This window comes from Ranitomeya imitator, chromosome 1 (genome assembly GCF_032444005.1).
Source record: "Ranitomeya imitator isolate aRanImi1 chromosome 1, aRanImi1.pri, whole genome shotgun sequence".
NCBI lineage: Eukaryota > Metazoa > Chordata > Amphibia > Anura > Dendrobatidae > Ranitomeya > Ranitomeya imitator.
This window is the reverse complement of record NC_091282.1, coordinates 249,400,188-249,421,903: the sequence shown is the minus strand read 5'-3', so window position 1 is coordinate 249,421,903 and position 21,716 is coordinate 249,400,188. Positions and strand designations below refer to the sequence as shown.

The 21,716-nt window shown below is 45.6% G+C and overlaps 1 protein-coding gene across 1 annotated transcript in view; it reads left to right on the top strand.

Annotated features, from left to right (window-relative positions):
- KDM2B (lysine demethylase 2B) overlaps positions 1 to 21,716 on the top strand; it is a 327,868-nt gene that overhangs the window by 284,241 nt on the left and 21,911 nt on the right. The window contains exon 18 of the mRNA XM_069755447.1: positions 16,013 to 16,671. Within this exon, the coding sequence (XP_069611548.1) occupies positions 16,013 to 16,671 (659 nt within the window). The remainder of the gene's footprint in view (positions 1 to 16,012; positions 16,672 to 21,716) is intronic.

The following is a 21,716-nucleotide window of genomic DNA, read 5'->3' as shown; positions in this document are numbered from 1 at the left end:
TATTTCTTCTGGAGGGGGCTGCGGCCGGCGGTTTTTCAGCGCTGAAGTCAGCGCTATTCCAGACGGGGGACTCAGAACCTGAGTAAGGTGAATCGCCCCAATATCCCCCTCCCCCCCCCCCCCCGGCACGCATCCCGGCAGCATTAAGGGACTAGCTTTCCCTGTTTTTTATATACTAAAGGTACCGTCACACTTCGCGACGCTGCAGCGATACCGACAACGATCCGGATCGCTGCAGCGTCGCTGGAGAGCTGTCACACAGACCGCTCTCCAGCGACCAACGATGCCGGTAACCAGGGTAAACATCGGGTAACTAAGCGCAGGGCCGCGCTTAGTAACCCGATGTTTACCCTGGTTACCATCCTAAAAGTGAAAAAAACAAACACTACATACTTACCTACAGCCGTCTGTCCTCCAGCGCTGTGCTCTGCACTCCTCCTGTACTGTCTGTGTGAGCACAGCGGCCGGAAAGCAGAGCGGTGACGTCACCGCTCTGCTTTCCGGCTGACCGACGCTCACAGCCAGTACAGGAGGAGTGCAGAGCACAGCGCTGGAGGACAGACGGCTGTAGGTAAGTATGTAGTGTTTGTTTTTTTCACTTTTAGGATGGTAACCAGGGTAAACATCGGGTTACTAAGCGTGGCCCTGCGCTTAGTTACCCGATGTTTACCCTGGTTACCAGTGAAGACATCGCTGGATCGGTGTCACACACGCCGATTCAGCGATGTCTGCGGGGAGTCCAGCGACGAAATAAAGTTCTGGACTTTCTTCCCCGACCAGCGACAGCACAGCAGGGGCCTGATCGCTGCTGCCTGTCACACTGGACGATATCGCTAGCGAGGACGCTGCAACGTCACAGATCGCTAGCGATATCGTCTAGTGTGACGGTACCTTTAAGGCTGCAATCTCTGGTGCTCCTGCACACTACAGAATGTATAGTACAGTGTGCAGGCTTGCAAACAGAGAGCTGTGAGTTCCCAGCAATGAAGCTCTCATGACTCATTCCCTGGTGACTCATTCCCTGGTGACTCATTCCCTGGTATTTAATTCTCTGCCTGGTAGTCGCTGGGCCCATAGGTGCATCCCCAGCTTTCCATGCCTTTTTATTAAACCCAGGACCAGCATTCCCTGGTCTTAAGGGTCCCCTAGTTTTAAAAGGGTCACATCCCCAGCATTCTCTGCTCTGCCAGAAGCCGGTCTCCTTTTCCTTAGTACTTAATCAGGCCAGTATGCCCTGGTCTTAAAGGCACAGGGCCAGTAGGCACTGGTCTTAAAGGCACATGGCAAGTATGCCCTCGTCTTAAAGGCACATGACCAGCATCCCTGGTCTTAAAGGAGCATGACCAGCATACTTGTTCTTAAAGGCACATTACCAGCTTTGCTGGTCTTTAAGGCACTTGTTCCAACATTCCTTTCATGACCAGTATTCCTGGTCTTAAAGGCACGTGACCAGCATGCCCTGGTCTTATAGACTCGTGACCAGTATCCCCTGGTCTTAAAGACACGTGTCCAGTATACCCTGGTCTTAAAGGCACATGACCAGTATGCCCTTGTCTTAAAGGCACGTGACCAGTATTTCCTGGTCTTAAAGGCACATGACCAGTATGCCCTGGTCTTAAAGGCACGTAACCAGTATCCCCTGGTCTTAAACGCTATAACCAGTAGGCCCTGGTCTTAAAGGCACATGACTAGTACGTCCTGGTTTTTCAAGGCCATGACCAGTATGCCCTGGTCTTAAAGGCACGTGACCAGTATCCCCTGGTCTTAAACGCAATAACCAGTATGCCCTGGTCTTAAAGGCACATGACTAGTACGTCCTGGTTTTCAAGGCACATGACCAGTATGCCCTGGTCTTAAAGGCACATGACTAGTACGTCCTGGTTTTCAAGGCACATGACCAGTATGCCCTGGTCTTAAAGGCTCATGTCCAGTATGCCCTGGCTTTTAAAGGCACACGACCAGTATGCCCTGGTCTTTAAGGCACGTGACCATTATGCCCTGGACTTAAAGGCTCAGGACCAGTACGCCCTGGTCTTAAACGCAAATGACCAGCATACCCTGGTTTTAAGGGCACATGACCATTATCTCCTGGATTTCAGCATGCCCTGCTTTTAAAGGCACATGAACAGTATGTCATCTTACAAAAGGCACAAGACCAGTATTCCCTGGTCTTAAAGGCTCATGGCCAGTAACCCCTAGCCTTAAAGGCGCCTGACCAGTATTTACTGGTCTTAAGGGCACATCATCTATCCTAAGCTGGTCACCCTAACTGAGCTCTGGAGCACTCACATGCTCCCTCTCCTACAATGGGAGCCGTCGGCTAGCAGGGGCCGCAAGTATTCTAGAAAAACGTACAGGTTCTAGAAAATCTCCATCAACATTTGACGGTGATGCACTGGAAGACCTCTAAGTAGGATACCATACCTGGTCGGAATTTTATGGGCGACGGGTCCCTGGCTCCGATTTCCCCCCACACCTTCAACAGACGAGCACACGGAGTGTCGCCTCCATGTATCTTCTTCTGCATCCAGCTCTATCGCCACAACCTGCCTGTCCACTCGGAAACCTCAATTCTGGGGATGTGGCGTCCACATTTGTGGCGTCCCAACAGGGAGGTTTTTCCCCCCTTTGTATCAGATGCAAGAAAGTGGACGATTCCTCTCCACTTCCCTGTTAAGAAGATGGTGGATCGAGGTTTTTCCTTATTTTCTTCTCTGCACGACGATGGCAGAGTCCTGCTGGTTACAGTCCCGCATTCTGTCACTTGGCAGACTCGCCGGGCAGAATTTCTTGCAGTATTCCTACCAGTATCCTGGCCGGTGTATCATCAATTAAGATTCCACAGACGGTCGGATAGCAAATCTAGTTCGTTCCGTCTTGTGGTGTCGGGTTCAGCGCTCTACCCTTCCTTAGCCGCCACATGGGTTGCTTGACCAAAGGGAGAGAATGAAAGTCTCCGGGTCCCAGACCTTATCTACTTCGTTCCACAGTATAGCTGGCCAATCAAATCTTCTGAGCGGGAGACTAGCAAGGGATCGTATCTCTTCTTCAGGCTCAACCAGCAGTGGAAGCATTGGCCAGGACAGTCTAGATCTAAGGGATCTTGGTTCCAAAATGGAGGGAATGAAAAGTATCTCCATTCCTGGACCCCAAACTTCTAACAACCTTTGACAGGGCCCTTTCTTTTTTCGGATGGAGTTCCTCCGCTCATCCACTTCTTCAACAGAGAAACGTGGTTGTTTTCTGGCATCCATCGTCATTCGGGATTCTTACCCTCACATACCTATTTCTCCTCTCTACTATAATCTCTTCGCCTTTCCATTCACGAACAGTATTTTCACGAACTGGCCCTTCTGCCTGGCTACCACACCAGAGTGGTCGCAAGGGTCATGGCGGTTGTCATGTTCTTCTTGCACCTTAGAAGCATGGTCGTCCAGCCCTATTTGGTCGACTTTGTAGCCGCTCTCCTAGGACTACGCTGAGTCATCCATATCACTTGCAATTACCTCTCTATTGGGCTAGCAGCTAAACTTAGACAAGTTTTTTTTCCTCATTCTCAGCCCAGCAGATCCTCTTTGAGGATGATCCTGCCCAAGAAGGATGGTTATTCTCTCTCGGGTCTAGGTCGTGGCCCTTCTACAGGGAGCTTGCGCACTCGATCTCTCATTCCCTCGGTTCTTTCAATTCGCTGGGAGGGTTCTGAGGGAAAGGACATCTACGGAAGCAGTTTCCTTCGCTGCGCTCGTTTTCTGCAAGTCAATCAGGCTCTCAAAGGGTAGTCTCTGAGCTCCTTTCTCTTCCAGAGCCTTCTCCTGGCCCAAGGGCTATTGGGAGATACCATTGCCAGTTTTCTTCTCCCCATCATCTCTCTGTAGATCCGAACGGTACGGCTATTCCTTCAGCAGCCCCTCTGCCATCTGCCGGGTCTTCAGTTGGATAATACCTCGGCTGTGCCCCAAGTTAGCCATCTAGCAAGTACCCTCAGTCAAGCGCCATGGCTAAGGTACCTCGCACTCTCTCATGGGCCGAGTTCTATCTTCGGTGATCTCAACAGTACATTCCCTGGAGTAGAACACTGGGGGCGGCAGACATATTCAGCCATCCGGGCTTTTCCTCAAGTGAGTGGGAACTTCACTCGGAAATCTTCCATCGGACCTGCCTTCACTGGAGTACTCCAGAGGTAGTTCGGATGGCATCCAAACTGAACGCCAATGTACTCCAGTTCATGGTTTGGCCTCGCGATCCAAGACCATTGCAGTGCATGATCTATTCTTCCATGGTACCAATTTCCATAACCCCTCTTCCACTACGTCTGAATCCTTTTCGGAAGCGGGTAGGGCCCCAGTGATCCCGGGAGACCCGCACTGACCATGTCAGGTTTTTTTCTCGCTTGCGGTACTAGTATTTTTCCGGCTTATTGTCTCAAGCTGGAAATATGGTCTTTCTTGCAGGCCCCAACCTGTAGTTCTTCCCTACCGCGTACCGTTAAATCCGTGGAACCTTAATGGTCCTGGGCATCTTACAGTGGACTCCTTTTCTGATCCGGATAGACTTTTCTATCAGGGAGGGTCTCTCCCCTTCTTTCTCTGCGTTCTTGTCCTCCTGATGAGTCTTCAGATGTCGACGCTCTGTTCTTTATCTTTTTTCCTTATTACCTTCAAGGCAAGGTTGCCCTCTAGCCATCCCCTTCCCTCGTTGCCAAGGGGTATTATATCGCCACTGTTGCAGGGGCATCGTCCTCTCATCTCCTTCGGCTCTAGCGGAATGGATTCTCCATAATCTGGAAGAAGCGAGTGCTCCGAGTGGGTACGTATCGAGGACGACGTCCTTCCAAAGGTTGGACATTTTACTCGGGTTTTTCGATGGTAAGTAGGCTTCCTGACGGTCGCAGGAAGGGTTTAGCCGTTTTTCTTCGGGCACGTTAGCCTGGTGGATTCTTTTCTCCATCCAGGAGTCCTTTCGCGCTAGATGCCAGCCTATCTCCCTGTCTGAGGGCTCTAGGCGCCAGACGTCGGCAAGCACGACCGCAGGCTTGCGAATTCCTCCAGGCCGCATGCATTCTTGAAGCACTATAATTCACTCACTTCCACAGATGTGAGTCTGGGCAGGTGGACTTTGCAGGCCGCGGTGGCGCACTTGTAAGTAGCGGCTACACGGCCTGAAGTGATGTTGTCCCCACCCAGGGACTGCTTTGGGACGTCCCATGGTCTGTGTCCCCCAATGAGGCGAAGGAGAAATAGGGATTTTTGTGTACTCACCGTAAAATCCTTTTCTCCGAGCCATTCATTGGGGGACACAGCTCCCACCCTGTTATTAGCTTATGCTTTGTTTTTATCTTTTGATATGTTATACTCTTATATATAATGTGACATGCTTTACGCTTATATGTCGTTATTGATCTCCTACTGCTTTTGCACCGAACTAGTTAGCTGGGAGCCAGCAGGAGGGTGTATACTGCAGGGGAGGAGCTAACTTTTTCTTTGTATTACTTAGTGTCAGCCTCCTGGTGGCAGCAGCATACACCCATGGTCTGTGTCCCCCAATGAATGGCTCGGAGAAAAGGATTTTACGGTGAGTACACAAAAATCCCTATTTTGCGATCGCCGGTAATTAACTGTTTACCGGCGACCGCAAAAAAAAAGAAAAAAGTAAAGTGTAATTCTCTGTCCTCTGATGTGATCGCACATCAGAGGACAGAGAAATAGGGGGATTCGGGGACCCTACAATACTCACCTGTGTCCCTGGATCCTCTTGCTGCTCCTCCTGGCCGCCGGCAGAAGAAAATGGCGGGCGCATGCGCAGTGCGCCCGCCATCTGTCTCCATCTGCCGGCCGGCAGGAAAACAGCAGTTGGGGCTAAAATTAGGGGTAGGGTTGTGGCTAAATTTAGGGTTAGGGTTGGGGCTAAATTTAGGGTTAGGGTTGGGGCTAAATTTAGGGTTAGGCTTCTTTCACACTTACCGTATTTTTCGCTTTGTAAGACGCTCCGGATTATAAGACGCACCCCAAATTTTGAGGAGAAAAATAGGAAAAAACTATTTTTTAATAAATTGGTGGGGCGTCTTATAATCCATGCGTCTTATTACTTACCAGGGGTTGTGGTTGTGGTGGATCAGGGTCCCAGGCTCGTTGCCGGAGGCAGGAGTGGAGCATTGCTGCAGGCTGGGATGAGGGGGTCTGCAGGGGGCTCCTGTGCTGCAGGGGGGCTCCTGTGCTGCAGCCTGGGATGAGGGGTCTGCAGGGGGCTCCTTTGCTGCAGGCTGGGATGAGGGGTCTGCAGGGGGCTCCTGTGCTGTAGGGCTGTCTCCGGTGCTGCGGGGGGCTCTGGCGACATTTTGTGAAAGACCAGAGCCCCCCGGCAGTTCTTCCATGCGTTCCAGTATGACTAATTCCTGGAAAATGGCCGCCGGAATCTCGAGAGATGAGATCTCAGCGCTGAAATCTCATCTCCCGAGATTCCGGCGGCCATTTTCCCGGAGTCAGTCATACTGGAACTAACTCCGGGAAAATGGCCGCCGGAATCTCGAGAGATGAGATCTCAGCGCTGAAATCTCATCTCCCGAGATTCCGGCGGCCATTTTCCCGGAATTAGTCATACTGGAACGCATGGAAGAACTGCCGGGGGGCTCTGGTCTTTCACAAAATGTCGCCAGAGCCCCCCGCAGCACCGGAGCCTTCAGCATCACCCGGGGCAGCAGCGGACAACCCCGGCAGTGGCGGCGGACGACAGCGGCGGCAGGCGGTAGCGGCGGCGGACACCCCCTCCTCCCAGCCTGTAATGGTAAGCGGTATATCCGCTTTGTTAGACGCACCCACATTTCCCCCCCAAATTTGGGGGAAATAAAGTGCGTCTTACAAAGCGGAAAATACGGTACGTCGGTACGGGGCCGTCGCAATGCGTCGGCCCGACATACCGACGCACGTTGTGAAAATTGTGCACAACGTGGGCAGCAGCTGTAGTTTTTCAACGCATCTGCTGCCCAATCTATGTCCGGGGAGGAGGGGGCGGAGTTACGGCCACGCAAGCGCGGTCAGAAATGGCGGATGCGACGTACAAAAAAACGTTTCATTGAACGTTTTTTTGTGCCGACGGTCCGCCAAAACACAACTGATCCAGTGCACGACGGACGCGACGTGTGGCCATCCGTCACGATCCGTCGGCAATACAAGTCTATGGGCAAAAAACGCATCCTGCGGGCACATTTGCAGGATCCGTTTCTTGTCCAAAACGACGGATTGCGACGGATGCCAAACGACGCAAGTGTGAAAGTAGCCTTAGGGTTGGGGCTAAAGTTAGGGCTAGGGTTGGGGCTAAAGTTAGGGTTAGAGCTGGGATTAGGGTTGGTATTAGGGTTAGGGTTGGCATTAGGGTTACGCTTGGGATTAGGGTTAGGTTTGGGATTAGGGTTAAGGTTAGGGTTGTGATTAGGGGTGTATTGGGATTAGGGTTAGGTTTGAGGTTAGGGTTGAGATTAGGATTAGGGTTGTGTTGGATTTAGGGTTTTGATTAGGGTTATGGTTAGGGTTGACATTAGGGTTGTTTTGGGGTAAGGGCTGGGATTATCGTTAGGGTTAGTGATTAGGATTATGGATCAGGTTGGGATTAGGGTTAGGGGTGTGTTGGGGTTAGGGTTGGAGCTAGAATTGGGGGGTTTCCACTGTTTAGGTACATCAGGGGGTCTCCAAACACGACAGCCAATTTTGCGCTCAAAAAGTCAAATGGTGCTCCCTCCCTTCTGAGCTCTGCCGTGCGCCCAAACAGTGGGTTACCCCCACATATGGGGCATCAGCGTACTCGGGATAAATTGGACAACAACTTCTGGGGTCCAATTTCTCTTGTTACCGTTGTGAAAATAAATACTTGGGGGCTACAATATCTTTTTTGTGAAAAAAAAAAATATTTTTTATTTTCACGACTCTGCATTCTAAACTTCTGTGAAGCACTTGGGCATTCAAAGTTCTCACCACACATCTAGATAAGTTCCTTGGGGGGTCTAGTTTCCAAAATGGGATCACTTGTGGGGGGTTATTACAGTTTAGGTACATCAGAGGCTCTGCAATCGCAACATAATGCCCACAGACCATTCTATCAAAGTCTGCATTCCAAAAAGGCGCTCCTTCCCTTCCGAGCTCTGCCGTGCGCCCAAACAGTGGTTTACCCCCTTATATGGCGCATCAGCGTACTCGGGATAAATTGGACAACAACTATTGCAGTCCAATTTCTCCTGTTACCCTTGTGAAAATAAAAACTTGGGGGCTAAAATATCTTTTTTGTGGAAAAAAAAAAATATTTTTTATTTTCACGGCTCTGCATTATAAACTTCTGTGAAGCACTTGGGCATTCAAGGTTCTCACCACACATCTAGATAAGTTCCATGGGGGGTCTAGTTTCCAAAATGGGGTCGCTTGTAGGGGATTTCTACTGTTTAGGCACATCAGGGGCTCTCCAAACGCGACATGGCGTCCGATCTCAATTCCAGCCAATTCTACATTGAAAAAGTAAAACGGCACTCTTTCTCTTCCAAGCTCTGCGGTGCGCCCAAACAGTGGTTTACCCCCACATATTGGGTATCAGCGTACTCAGGAGAAATTGCACAACAACTTTAGTGGTCTAATTTCTCCTGTTACCCTTGTGAAAATAAAAATTTGTGGGCAAAAAGATCATTTTTGTAGAAAAAATGCAAATTTTTTTTTTTCACGGCTCTACGTTATAAACTTCTGTGAAGCACTTGGGGGTTCAAAGTGCTCACCACACATCTAGATAAGTTCCTTAAGGGGTCTAGTTTCCAAAATGGTGTCACTTGTGGGGAGTTTCCACTGTTTAGGTACATCAGAGCCTCTCCAAACGCGACATGGCGTCCGATCTCAATTCCAGCCAATTCTGCATTGAAAAAGTCAAACGGCGCTCCTTCACTTCTAAGTTCTGCGGTTCGCCCAAAAAGTGGTTTACCCCCACATATGGGGTATTGGCGTATTCAGGAGAAATTGCATAACAAAATTTATGGTTACATTTCTGTTTTTACACTTGTGAAAATAAAAAAATGGTTCTGAATTAAGATGTTTGCAAAAAAAAGTTAAATGTTCATTTTTTCCTTCCACATTGTTTCAGTTCCTGTGAAGCACGTAAAGGGTTAATAAACTTCTTGAATGTGGTTTTGAGAACCTTGAGGGGTGTAGTTTTTAGAATGGTGTCTCACTTCATTATTTTCTATCATATAGACCCCTCAAAATGACTTCAAATGTGATGTGGTCCCTAAACAAAAATGGTGTTGTAAAAATGAGAAATTGCTGGTCAACTTTTAACCCTTATAACTCCCTAACAAAAAAAAATTTTGTTTCCAAAATTGTGCTGATGTAAAGTAGACATGTGGGAAATGTTATTTATTAACTATTTTTTCGTGACATATCTCTCTGATTTAAGGGCATAAAAATACAAAGTTTGAAAATTGCAAAATTTTAAAAATTTTCGCCATATTTCCGTTTTTTTCATAAATAATCGCAAGTAATATTGAAGAAATGTTACCACTAACATGAAGTACAATATGTCACGAAAAAACAATCTCCGAATCAGCGGGATCCGTTGAATCGTTCCAGAGTTATAACCTCATAAAGTGACAGTGGTCAGAATTGCAAAAGTTGGCCTGGTCATTAAGTACCAAATTGGCTCTGTCACTAAGGGGTTAAAGAGACAATCATTCAAAGTTTGAAAATTTATTTTTTTTTGTCAAATTTCTGATATTTTTATACCAAAATGTAAAACATATCAAATGTATCATTAATTATAATGTGTCATGATTAAACTAGCTCAAAAATCAATGGGATATGATGAAGCATTAGAGAGTCATTACTACATAAAGTGACAGATGTCAGATTTAAAAAAAAATTGGCACGGTCATTAAGGGGTTAAACGACAGCAAAGCTCCTGTGCCAGCACACTCAGTCCCTATTTAACCCTCAAGATGCTGCAGACAGTAGCATCTGGATGGGTGTGAGAGGAAATGGGGCTCCCTCTTTCACGTTATCAATGTACCCACCGCAACTCCATCACAGTGACATAAATACGGGGTGCTGATAGTTGTCGTGGCAATAAGGGTATGTGCTCACGTTGCGGATTTTGCTGCGGATTCGCAACAGTTTTCCCTGAGTTTACAGTACCATGTAAACCTATGGAAAACAAAATCCACAATACACATGCTGTGGAAAAAAACGCGCAGAAATGTAGCGTTGTTTATTCCGCACCATATCAATTCTTTGTGCGGCTTCCACAGCGGTTTACACCTGCTCCATAATAGAAATCTGCAGGTGTAAAAACGCAGGTGGAATCCGCACAAAATCGTGCTAAATCCACGGTAATTCCGCAGGAAATCCTCAGTACGGTTTACCTGCAGATTTACCAAAATCAGTCCAGAAAAATCCGCAGAGTAATCCGCAGCGTGTGCACATACCCTAAGAAGTAATAAAATGATCTGAGTCTGCCAGGTATGGTGCCTTTTAGGCATTGCCATAAATCTTGACAGTTTTGTTAGTGTAAGACAAGCGATCACAGACCAACGATGATACTACTGAGTATTTGTCTCACAGGGTCTAAGAAAAAAGCAAACTAACAAAAAAGGAAAAAATAATTCTAGGAATGTAAACTAATTATGGAATGGGAAAAAAACTGAAACCTGATAGATCTATCTATCTATAGATCTATCTATCTATCTTTCTGTGTGTAAACATTATTCTTCAATGGAGTATGTAAATGAAGAAGTTGGACAAGAAATGACATCACAATTCTTTTTTTGTTAAATAATAGATGTTTATTTAGCTAACAAAAACGCATACAAATCTGCATGAAAAAAACGCATGAAAATCAGCATCAAATCCGCACAGATTTTTACCTGCGTTTTCTGCCAAGAGATGCAGAATCTGCACAGAAAATTCCATAGGCAAAACTGCAACGTGTGCATATACCCTAACTGTCAGATTATTTCACCCCCATGGGGAACATTGTGGGGGGAAAAAAATTGTAGGAAAACTTTTCATCATATGGCTGCACAAAAAATGGAATAAGACACGATCAAAAAGTGGTATATAAAGAAAATGTCATTGTGCAGAAAATAAGCTTTCACTCAGTTTTCTTTTCTTCTTAACACTTTTACTACACAGGAAGTTATGTAAAAAAAAAATTACCGTATATACTCGAGTATAAGCTGACCCGAGTATAGGCCGAAGCACCTAATTTTGCCACAAAAAACTGGGAAAGCTTATTGACTCGAGTATAAGCCTAGGGTGGGAAATGCAGCAGCTACTGGTAAATTTCAAAAATAAAAATAGATACCAATAAAAGTAAAATTAATTGAGACATTAGTAGGTTAAATGTTTTTGAATATCCATATTGAATCAGGAGCCCCATAAGATGCCCCATAAGATGCTCCATACAAAAATATGCCCCATATAATGCTGAATAAAGGTTAATGATGGCCCCAAAAGATGCTCCATACAAAAATATGCCCCATATAATGCTGCCTAAAGGATAATGATGGCCTCATAAGATGCTCCATATTAAAATATACCCCATATAATCCTGCTTTGATGAAAAAAAATAAAAAATGACGTACTCCCCTCTCGTCACTGCCCGCTGCTTCTCAGCGTCACTGTTTCTGCAGTGACTGTTCAGGCAGAGGGCGCGCATTAGCCACGTCATCACGCCCTCTGACCTGTACGTCACAGGCAGAGGACCCAGAAGACACAGCGGAACGGGGAGAGGTGAATATCGCATGGCTCAGCCTCCCCCAGTCCTACTCACCCTACTGGTGCTGCATATCAGTCCCTGCATCTTGGGTTCCAGCATCTCTCTTTCTGTCTTCCTTCCCGTGCTGAGCGGTTAGTGATACTGCTCATTAAAGTAATGAACGCTCCACGTTTATGGGAGTGGAGACACGTGCATATTTATTACTTTAATGAGCGGTATCACGTGGCCACTCAGCACATGAAGGAAGACAGAAAGAGAGATGCCGGCGCCTGAGATGAGGGACTGATATGCAGTGATGGCACCAGGAGGGTGAGTATGGTGTCTTCGGCTTCGCCTCCCTCCCCCCCCCTCCTCCCCTTACCGGCAATGACTTGTGTATAAGCCGAGAGGGGTGTTTTCAGCACAAAAAATGTCTCAACTTAAACACGAGTATATACGGTGGACAATGCAGGAATTGCGGTTTTTGTTCATTCAGTCTCCCAAAAATCAGAAAATAAATACCTAAAAAAACGTTATGTACTCCAAAATGGTAGCAATGAAAATTTGGGCAATGTTTTTGGACGCATGGAATTGCATCAAATCCCTCAAAAGAAGGGAATGAGAGTGATGGAACTGGGGGTATAACCTGGAACGTGCATTGTGGGGACAAGAGTATGCCGACTCCACCACTAGGTCTTTTTGTGGGTCTCGGGGAATGGGAGAATTGTAAGCCACCATGGGAAATGGCAGCCGGGGAGACAGTGTCAGAGTCCTGGATCCAGGTTTCAGTGAGGGCCAACAGATTCAGAGAGTTGTTCACAAAGTAGTTGTGCAGGAAAGGAAGCTTGTTACATACACAACGTGGATTCCTAAGGGCACAATTGAAAGAGATAGATGAGGGAGTTGAAGTAATATTAATAAGGTTAGTATGGTTTTGGTATGAGTTAGGGTAGCGGTTGGGGGATGGGGGACCGGGGTTGGGGGAGATGTCCCCCGAAATCAGTAGGAGTAAGAAGATAAAAAGCAAGTAGTTTTTGGAACTGTATGAAGTTTTTTGTGCAGTGTGTTTGGGCAAGATGGGCTGAGGTTTTTCAGGAAGGTGAGAAGTGCATGGGAGCTGTACATAGGAGAGGGAAGGAGAGAGGAGCTGATGTATATGAGTCGTGGAGGGGGAATTGGGCGGTGAATGTGGATTGCAAGGGAGCATAGGAGGATAGGAATATAATACATGAATAGACGGGAGTGCAGAGTGTGGGTTACCTGACTCCTGCCCTGACTAACTGCCATGGAATAACTGCTGTATCACGATGCTTTGCTTCTGGGATGTTTGCGTGCACCCCCACATGCGTGCACCCCTAAGTATGGTTCTAAATTTATAGTCCAGACTGCTGGGTCAGAAGAGATGGATTGTGGGACCAGGGTGGGGATAATTTGGCAGCTGGGGCCAGCACACCAGGGGGTGGTTAAATGATCAAACACATTGTGGCTGGCAACATGCTATGACACCTTCCACCTGATAGTATCTAGAGTGGCCACAGTCATGGATATACATCAAACAGTGAGTAAATCGTACAATGCAACCAATGAATTATACCAATCATTAAGCAGGCACATTAAAATATGTTGCTAGATGGTAGAGTGGCAGATGACAGACAGCAAGCAGAGGGAGTTTATACCATTAGAGACTATTGCAGCAGATGAGACAGCTATCAGAGTTAGGAAGTTGCACTATTTGAATGTATTGCAGGAGACAGCAAGCAGAGGGAGTTTATACCTGTGTGAAGAGAGAAGATGGATGTTAGTTCTGTGCCATGGAATAACTGGTGTATCACGACGCTTATCTTCTGGGACGCTTTGCTTCTGGGATGTTTGTGTGCACCCCCACATGCGTCGTAATATCACATGTATCCCGAGCTCCATGCTGAGCAGTTATGTTAGGGTTTATGTCTAAAGTGCAGAAAAACTGGACTTGCATGAACCACCTAATGGAACCATTCACTACATTCAGGTCTCTGTTAACATTTAGAAGCACTCCCACTAATAAATTGTCTATGTAGTAAACATTTGTACATGCATATAATCTGTGTCCAGTGTTTCGCTCTACTTCTAAGTGACGACACCACAATTACAACTAGCTGTCTACTTCTGTGCACTATAAAGGAGACTGAAGTCACGGTTACAATTAAATCCTATGGAGCCTCAGCAGTCAAGAGACTTATGGGTCACGCAGAGTGCAGCGTGACACAGCCAGGCTGCAGACTGGCCAGTATCTCGTCTGCTGTGTGCAATGTGAGGATTCACATAGTGACTGTGTACTTTTGTTTGTGAAGAGCCTAGACACCCGTTTAACAAAATGCAACTCGTTAGTAACCAAATACTTTGATTGGACATATTTCCACAGTGGAGAGGCGAAATTTTAAATTAAAAAAAATTCTGCTTTGCCACCACTATTACATTGTTCATGTTCAACGAGACACACAAAAAAAGCAACAAAAATTGAGCTTGGTTTATGTTGGTAAACATGCAGCACATAAACACATGTTCACATTGTCCATAAAGCATACAAAACCTACAAGAAGCAAAATGAACAAAACCCTGCTGTAACTAAATAACGTATATACTCGAGTAAAAGCCGACCCGAGTAAAATCCGAGACCCCTAATTTTGCCACAAAAACTGGGAAAACGTATTGACTCGAATATAAGCCAAGGGTGGGAAATGCAACCGCTACCGGTAAATTTCAAAAATAAAAATATATATCAATAAAACTAAAATTAATTGAGACATCAGTAGGTTAAGTGTTTTTGAATATCCATATTGAATCAGGAGCCCTATATACTCGTAATGCTCCATACAGTTCATGATGGGCCCCATAAAGTTGATGATGGGCCCCATAAGGTGCTCCGTACAAAAAATATGCCCCATATAATGCTGCGCAAAGGTTAATAATGGCCCCATAACATGCTCCATATTAAAATATGCCCCATATAATGCTGCATAAAAGGTTAATGATGGCCCCATAAAATGCTCCATTGAATAATATGCCCCATGTGCTGCTCCATAAAGGTTGATGGCCCCATAAGATGCTCCATAAAATTATATGCCCCATATGCTTCTGCTGCTGCGATTAAAAAAAAAAAATTAATAAAAATGACACTCCCCTCTAGTTGCGGGGAACCAGGTGTCGGTGTCACCACTGGCTTAAGCCCCCGGAACTTGAGATATTCACTGTTCCCGTTCCACCGCCGCGCATCGCTGTGTCTGCTAAGGCAGAGGGCGCACACTAAACACATCATCGTGCCCTCTGACCTGAACATCATAGCGAGAGGACGTGGAAGACAGAGCCCGACGGTGGAATGGGGACAGGTGAATGTCGCATGGCTCAACCTCCCCAGTCATACTCGCCCCCTCCTGGCACGGTCTCTGCACTTCCCTGCTTCTCCAATGGTCTCTGGCACCCGCAGCTCTTCCTGTGTTCAGCGGTCACATGGTACCGCTCATTAAAGTAATGAATATGCACTCCATGCCTATGGAAGTGGAGACTCGTCCATATTCATTACTTTAATGAGCTGTACCACGTGACCGCTGAACACATGAAGAGCTGCCAGCGCCGGAGACCATCTGAGAAGCAGGGATGTGCAGAGACCGTGCCAGGAGGGGGTGAGTATGATGTGACAGCCACCGCTCCCCCTCCCCTGCCGACTCCCTGGGACAATGACTGGAGTATAAGCCGAGAGGGGCGCTTTCAGCCTAAAAAAATTGGCTGAAAATCTTGATATTTTCAGATATTTTAAGGAATATACGTAAATTATGTTAGTGGTAAATTTAAGTTCATATAAAGCAGAATGTGTCATAATACAGTTTCAGAATCAATTTTCTATGTTGACCGATTCCAAAATTATTACCACATAAATTGACACGTGCTGGATTTTTTCAAATCCTAGTTTGATCAGAAAGGTGAATACTGGCTTTTGGCTGGAAAGATTTATAATTTACTGGACAGATTTTACCTCATTATTCAAATCAACCAGTCATTGAGGGAATCTTGATAGACTTTCAAATACATCTAAATCTGATCAGAAGTGTGTTAGTAGTGGTGACCCCAGCAAGTACAAATACTAGAAAAGATTATCTATTCCAGCTAACAAGTGGCAAATATTGTGTCATTTAGTAAAAAATTGACTAGTTGTAGGATTCCTTGTTCTTGTTGCATCCTTTGTAGTTAGTTTATATAGTATTTGCCATTGCTTCTGTTTCTCAATCTAAACTAAATAAAACTGTATTTGTTATTGTTTCAGAAAAGACCTTGGAAAACACCTGAATCCCTCATGGTCAAGACATTACGACGCATAAAACAAGAACCCGACGATGATTTACAAGAGGCAGTCCCAAAACCTAGGGAAAGTGACCAGTCAAGATCCAGCTCACCAACTGCTGGTCCTAGTACTGAAGGTCAAGAGCTTAAGGAAAAGAAGAAAAACCGAAGGAAAAGGAAAGTTTTTAACAAAGAATTGAGTAAAGAATTGAGCAAGGAACTGAACCAAGAGATACAAAAAACCGAGAACAGCTTGGCTAATGAGAACCATCATCCCATCAAATCTGAACCAGAGAGTGAGGGCGAGGAGTCCAGAAAATGTATGAACAGTAATGGGGAGAGAATGCATCGGTTCAGTAAACTAAATGGGACACCAAAGGAGTACAGGCATCAGTCTTCCCCAAGCCCAAGAAGCACACCAAGAGTTACACGCCCTCCTCCTTCCTTATCACCTCCCAAATGTATGCAGATGGAGCGCCATGTAATAAGGCCTCCTCCAATCAGCCCTCCTCCAGATTCCCTCCCTCTGGAGAATGGTGCGACTCATGTGATGCAAAGAGAGGTCTGGATGGCCATCTTTAGCTACCTCAGCCACAGGGATTTGTGCATCTGTATGAGAGTCTGCAAAACGTGGAATAGATGGTAATCAAGTCTATTTTCTTGTGTTTGGTGACTTACTTCATTATTGTGTTGTGCAGTGCGTATTTTAAAGGAGACCTCTGATGAGGCTGTCCTGTTCTAGGTGAGGGCAGCATAGTGTGGGGATGAGTCCTGTCTTCCATTGCAAGATGGCTAATCGTCTTAGTCTAATGATTTGGTGCAGCCCCAGTAGAATAACTGTGATTGGATTATATGCTGCAACAGATTAGTGTGTACTGTATATTAAGTTATTGATCTCCCAATCCTTCTAATTTATTAAAATTGACTTTAATCTAAATATATTAGTGCAATATACCAAATAGATTCTCCAACATTCAGCCAGCAGCAGTTTAACAGTTAAACCAAGTCCAGCACATGAGTCCAGAAATCCCTAAGTAATTGTCCTACAAATGGCAGTAGTTCTGTGACATGGTGTAGTAAGAAGGTTCTAGCAGTACATTATACACTGTGTGCAGAATTATTAGGCAAGTCGTATTTTAGAGGATTATTTTTATTATTGATCAACAACTAAGTTCTCAATCAACCCAAAAGACTCATAAATATCAAAGCTTACGGTAATATTTTTGGAAGTTTGAGTGGTTTTTTTTTTTTTAGATTTGGCTATCTTAGGAGAATATCTGTGCAGGTAACTTACTGTGCAGAATTTAGGCAACTTAATAAAAAACAAATATATTCCCATCTCACTTGTTTATTTTCACCAGGTAAAGCAATAAAACTGCACAAAATTTAGAAATAAACATTTCTGACATGCAAAAACAAAAGCCCAAAAAATTAGTGACACCAATATAGCCACCTTTCTTTATGATGACACCGAACAGCCTTCCATCCATAGGTTCTGTCAGTTGCTTGATCTGTTTACGATCAACATTGCGTGCAGCAGCCACCACAGCCTCCCAGACACTGTTCCGAGTGGTGTACTGTTCTCCCTCCCTGTAGATCTCACATTTTATGAGGGACCACAGGTTCTCTATGGGGTTCAGATCAGGTGAACAAGGGGGCCATGTCATTATTTTTTCTTCTTTGAGACCTTTACTGGCCAGCCACGCTGTGGAGTAGTTGGACGCATGTAATGGATCATTGTCCTGCATGAAAAAATGTTTTTCTTGAACGAGACTTCTTCCTGTACCACTGCTTGAAGAAGTTGTCTTACAGAAACTGGCAGTAGGTCAGTAGGGAGTTGAGCTTCACTCCATCCTCAACCCGAAAAGGTCCCACAAGTTCATCTTTCATGATACCAGCCCATACCAGTACACCTTGCTGGCGTCTGAGTCGGAGTGGAGCTCTCTGCCCTTTACTGATCCAGCCTTGGCCCATCCATCTGGCCCATCAAGAGTCACTCTCATTTCATCAGTCCATTAAACCTTTGAAAAGTCAGTCTTAAAATATTTCTTGGCCCAGTCTTGACGTTTTATCTTATGTTTCTTGTTCAAAGGTGGTCGATTTTCAGCCTTCCTTACCTTGGCCATGCCCCTGAGTATTGCACACCTTGTGCTTTTTGTTACTCCAGTAACGTTGCAGCTCTGAAACATAGCAAAACTGGTGGCAAATGGCATCTTTACAGCTTCACGCTTGATTTTCCTCAATTCATGGGCAGTTATTTTGCGCCTTTTTTGCACAACACGCTTCTTGGGACCCTGTTGGCTATTTGCCATGAAACTCTTGATTATTCGGTGATCACGCTTCAAAAGTTTGGCAATTTCAAGACTGCTGCATCCCTCTGCAAGACATCTCACAATTTTGGACTTTTCAGAGCCCGTCAAATCTCTCTTCTGACCCATTTGGCCAAAGGAAAGGAAGTTGCCTTATAATTAAGCTTACATCATATAGGGTTTTGATGTCATTAGACAACACCCCTCCTCATTACAGAGATGCACATCACCTGATTTACTTAACCCCTGGGTGGCTTGTAATATTTCACCTATGAAAAGTGGTGACATATTACAATCCAGCTATGGCCGATGCTGCAATATCATCGGCCATGGCTGGAAACCCTGATCTGCCCAACGCCACCGATCTACTCCGCAGTCCTCCGTTCTGTCCCGTACTGTGGTCCGCTCCCCTCCGTCCTCCTGTCCGCTCCCAACCCTCCCCCCAAACCCCCCGCGCCCCGATCCCACCCCCTCATACTTACCGAGCCTCCCGGTGTCCGTCCGTCTTCTCCATAGGCGCCGCCATCTTCCAAAATGGCGGGCGCAGTGCGCCCGCCGAATCTGCTGTCTGGCAGATTTGTTCCAGGTACATTTTGATCACTGTGATAGGTTTTATCACAGTGATCAAAATAAGAAGAAATAGTAAATGAACCCCCCCCCCCCCCTTTTATCACCCCCATTGGTAGGGACAATAATAAAATAAAGAAAATATTTTTTATTTTATTTTTTTCTCTGCTAGGGTTACGGTTAGGGTTTGGGTTAGGGCTAGGGTTAGAATTAGGCTGCCGTCACACCAGCAGTATTTGTTCAATATTTTACATCAGTATTTGTAAGCCAAATCCCGGAGTGGGTGATAAATGCAGAAGTGGTGCATATGTTTCTATTATACTTTTCCTCTAATTGTTCCACTCCTGGTTTTGGCTTACAAATACTGATGTAAAATACTGACCAAATACTGATAGTGTGACGGCAGCCTTAGGGTTAGAATTAGGCTATGTGCACACGGTGCGGATTTGGCTGCGGATCCACAGCGGATTGGCCGCTGTGGATTCGTAGCAGTTTTCCATCAGGTTTACAGTACCATGTAAACCTATGGAAAACCAAATCTGCTGTGAACATGGTGCAGAAAATACCACGCGGAAACGCTGTGTTGTATTTTCCGCAGCATGTCAATTCTTTGTGCGGATTCCGCAGCTGTTTACACCTGTTCCTTAATAGGAATCCGCAGGTGAAATCCGCACAAAAAACACTGAAAATCCGCAGATAAAACGCAGTGCCTTTTACCTGCGGATTTTTCAAAAATGGTGCGGAAAAATCTCACACGAATCCGCAACGTGGGCACATAGCCTTAGGGTTAGGGTTGGAATTAGAGTTCGGGATGGAATTAGGGCTAGGGTTGGAAATAGGGTTAAGATTAGGCTTGTGGTTAGTGTTATGGTTAGGGGTGTGTTGGGATTAGGGTTAGGGGTGTGTTGGGGCTAGGGGTGTGTTGGGGTTAGGGTTGTGGTTAGGGTTGTGTTGTGGTTAGGGTTATGGCTAGAGTTGGAATTAGGGTTAGGGGTGTGTTGGGGTTAGTGTTGGAGTTAGAATTGAGGGTTTCCACTGTTTCGGCACATCGGGGATCTCCAAACGCAACATGGCGCCACCATTGATTCCAGCCAATCTTGCGTTTAAAAAGTCAAATGGTGCTCCTTCCCTTCCGAGCCCCGACGTGCGCCCAAACAGTGGTTTTCCCCCACATATGGGGTACCAGCATACTCAGGACAAACTGGGCAACAATTATTGGGGTCCAATTTCTCCTGTTACCCTTGCGAAAATTTAAAACATGCTTGCTAAAACATCATTTTTGAGGAAAGAAAAATTATTTTTTATTTTCACGGCTCTGCGTTGTAAACTTCTATGAAGCACTTGGGCGCTTAAAGTGGTCACCGCACATCTAGATTAGTTCCATGTGAGGTCTAGTTTCCAAAATGGGGTCACATGTGGGGAAGCTCCAATGTTTAGGCACACAGGGGCTCTCCAAACGCGACATGGTGTCCGCCAACGATTGAAGCTAATTTTTCATTCAAAAAGTCAAATGGCGCTCCTTCCCTTCCGATCCCTGCCGCGTGCCCAAACAGTGGTTTACCCCCACATGTGAGGTATCCGTGTACTTGGGAGAAATTGCCCAATAAATTTTAGGATCCATTTTATCCTGTTGCCCATGTGGAAATGAAAAAATTGAGGCTAAAAGAATTTTTTTGTGAAAAAAAAGTACTTTTTCATTCTTACGGATCAATTTGTGAAGCACCTGGGGGTTCAAAGTGCTCACTATGCATCTAGATAAGTTCCTTGGGGGGTCTAGTTTCCAAAATGGGGTCACATGTGGGGGAGCTCCAATGTTTAGGCACACAGGGGCTCTCCAAATGCAACATGGTGTCCGCTAACGATTGGAGCTAATTTTTCATTCAGAAGTCAAATGGCGCTCCTTCCCTTCCTTCCCTTTCCGAGCCTTGCCGTGTGCACAAACAGTGGTTTGTGACCACATGTGAGGTATCGGCGTACTCAGGAGAAATTGCCCAACACATTTTAGGATCCATTTTATCCTGTTGCCCATGTGAAAATGAAAAAATTGAGGCTAAAAGAAATTGTGGGGATAAAAAAGTACTTTTTCATTTTTACAGTTCAATTTGTGAAGCACCTGGGGGTTCAAAACGCTCACTATGCATCTAGATAAGTTCCTTGGGGGGTCTAGTTTCCAAAATGGGGTCACTTGTGGGGGAATGTTTAGGCACACAAGGGCTCTCCAAACGCGACCTGGTGTCCGCTAATGATTGGAGCCAATTTTTCATTGGAAAAGTCAAATGGCGCTCCTTCCCTTCTGAGCCCTGTCGTGCACCCAAACAGTGGTTCCCCCCCCCACATATGGGGTATCGGCGTACTCAGGACAAATTGTGCAATAACTTTTGGGGTCCAGTTTCTCTTTTTACCCTTGGGAAAATAAAAAAAAAATTAGCTAAAAGATCATTTTTGTGACTAAAAAGTGAAATGTTCATTTTTTCCTTCCATGTTGCTTCTGCTGCTGTGAAGCACCTGAAGGGTTAATAGACTTCTTGAATGTGGTTTTGAGCAACTTGAGAGGTGCAGTTTTTAGAATGGCGTCACTTTTGGGTATTTTCAGCCATACAGACCCCTCAAACTGACTTCAAATGTGAGGTGGTCCCTAAAAAAATGGTTTTGCAAATTTCGTTGTAAAAATGAGAAATCACTGGTCAAATTTTAACCCTTATAACTTCCTAGCAAAAAAAATGTTTCCAAAATTGTGCTGATGTAAAGTAGACATGTGGCTAATATTATTTATTAACTATTTTGTGTCACATAACTCTCTCGTTTAACAGA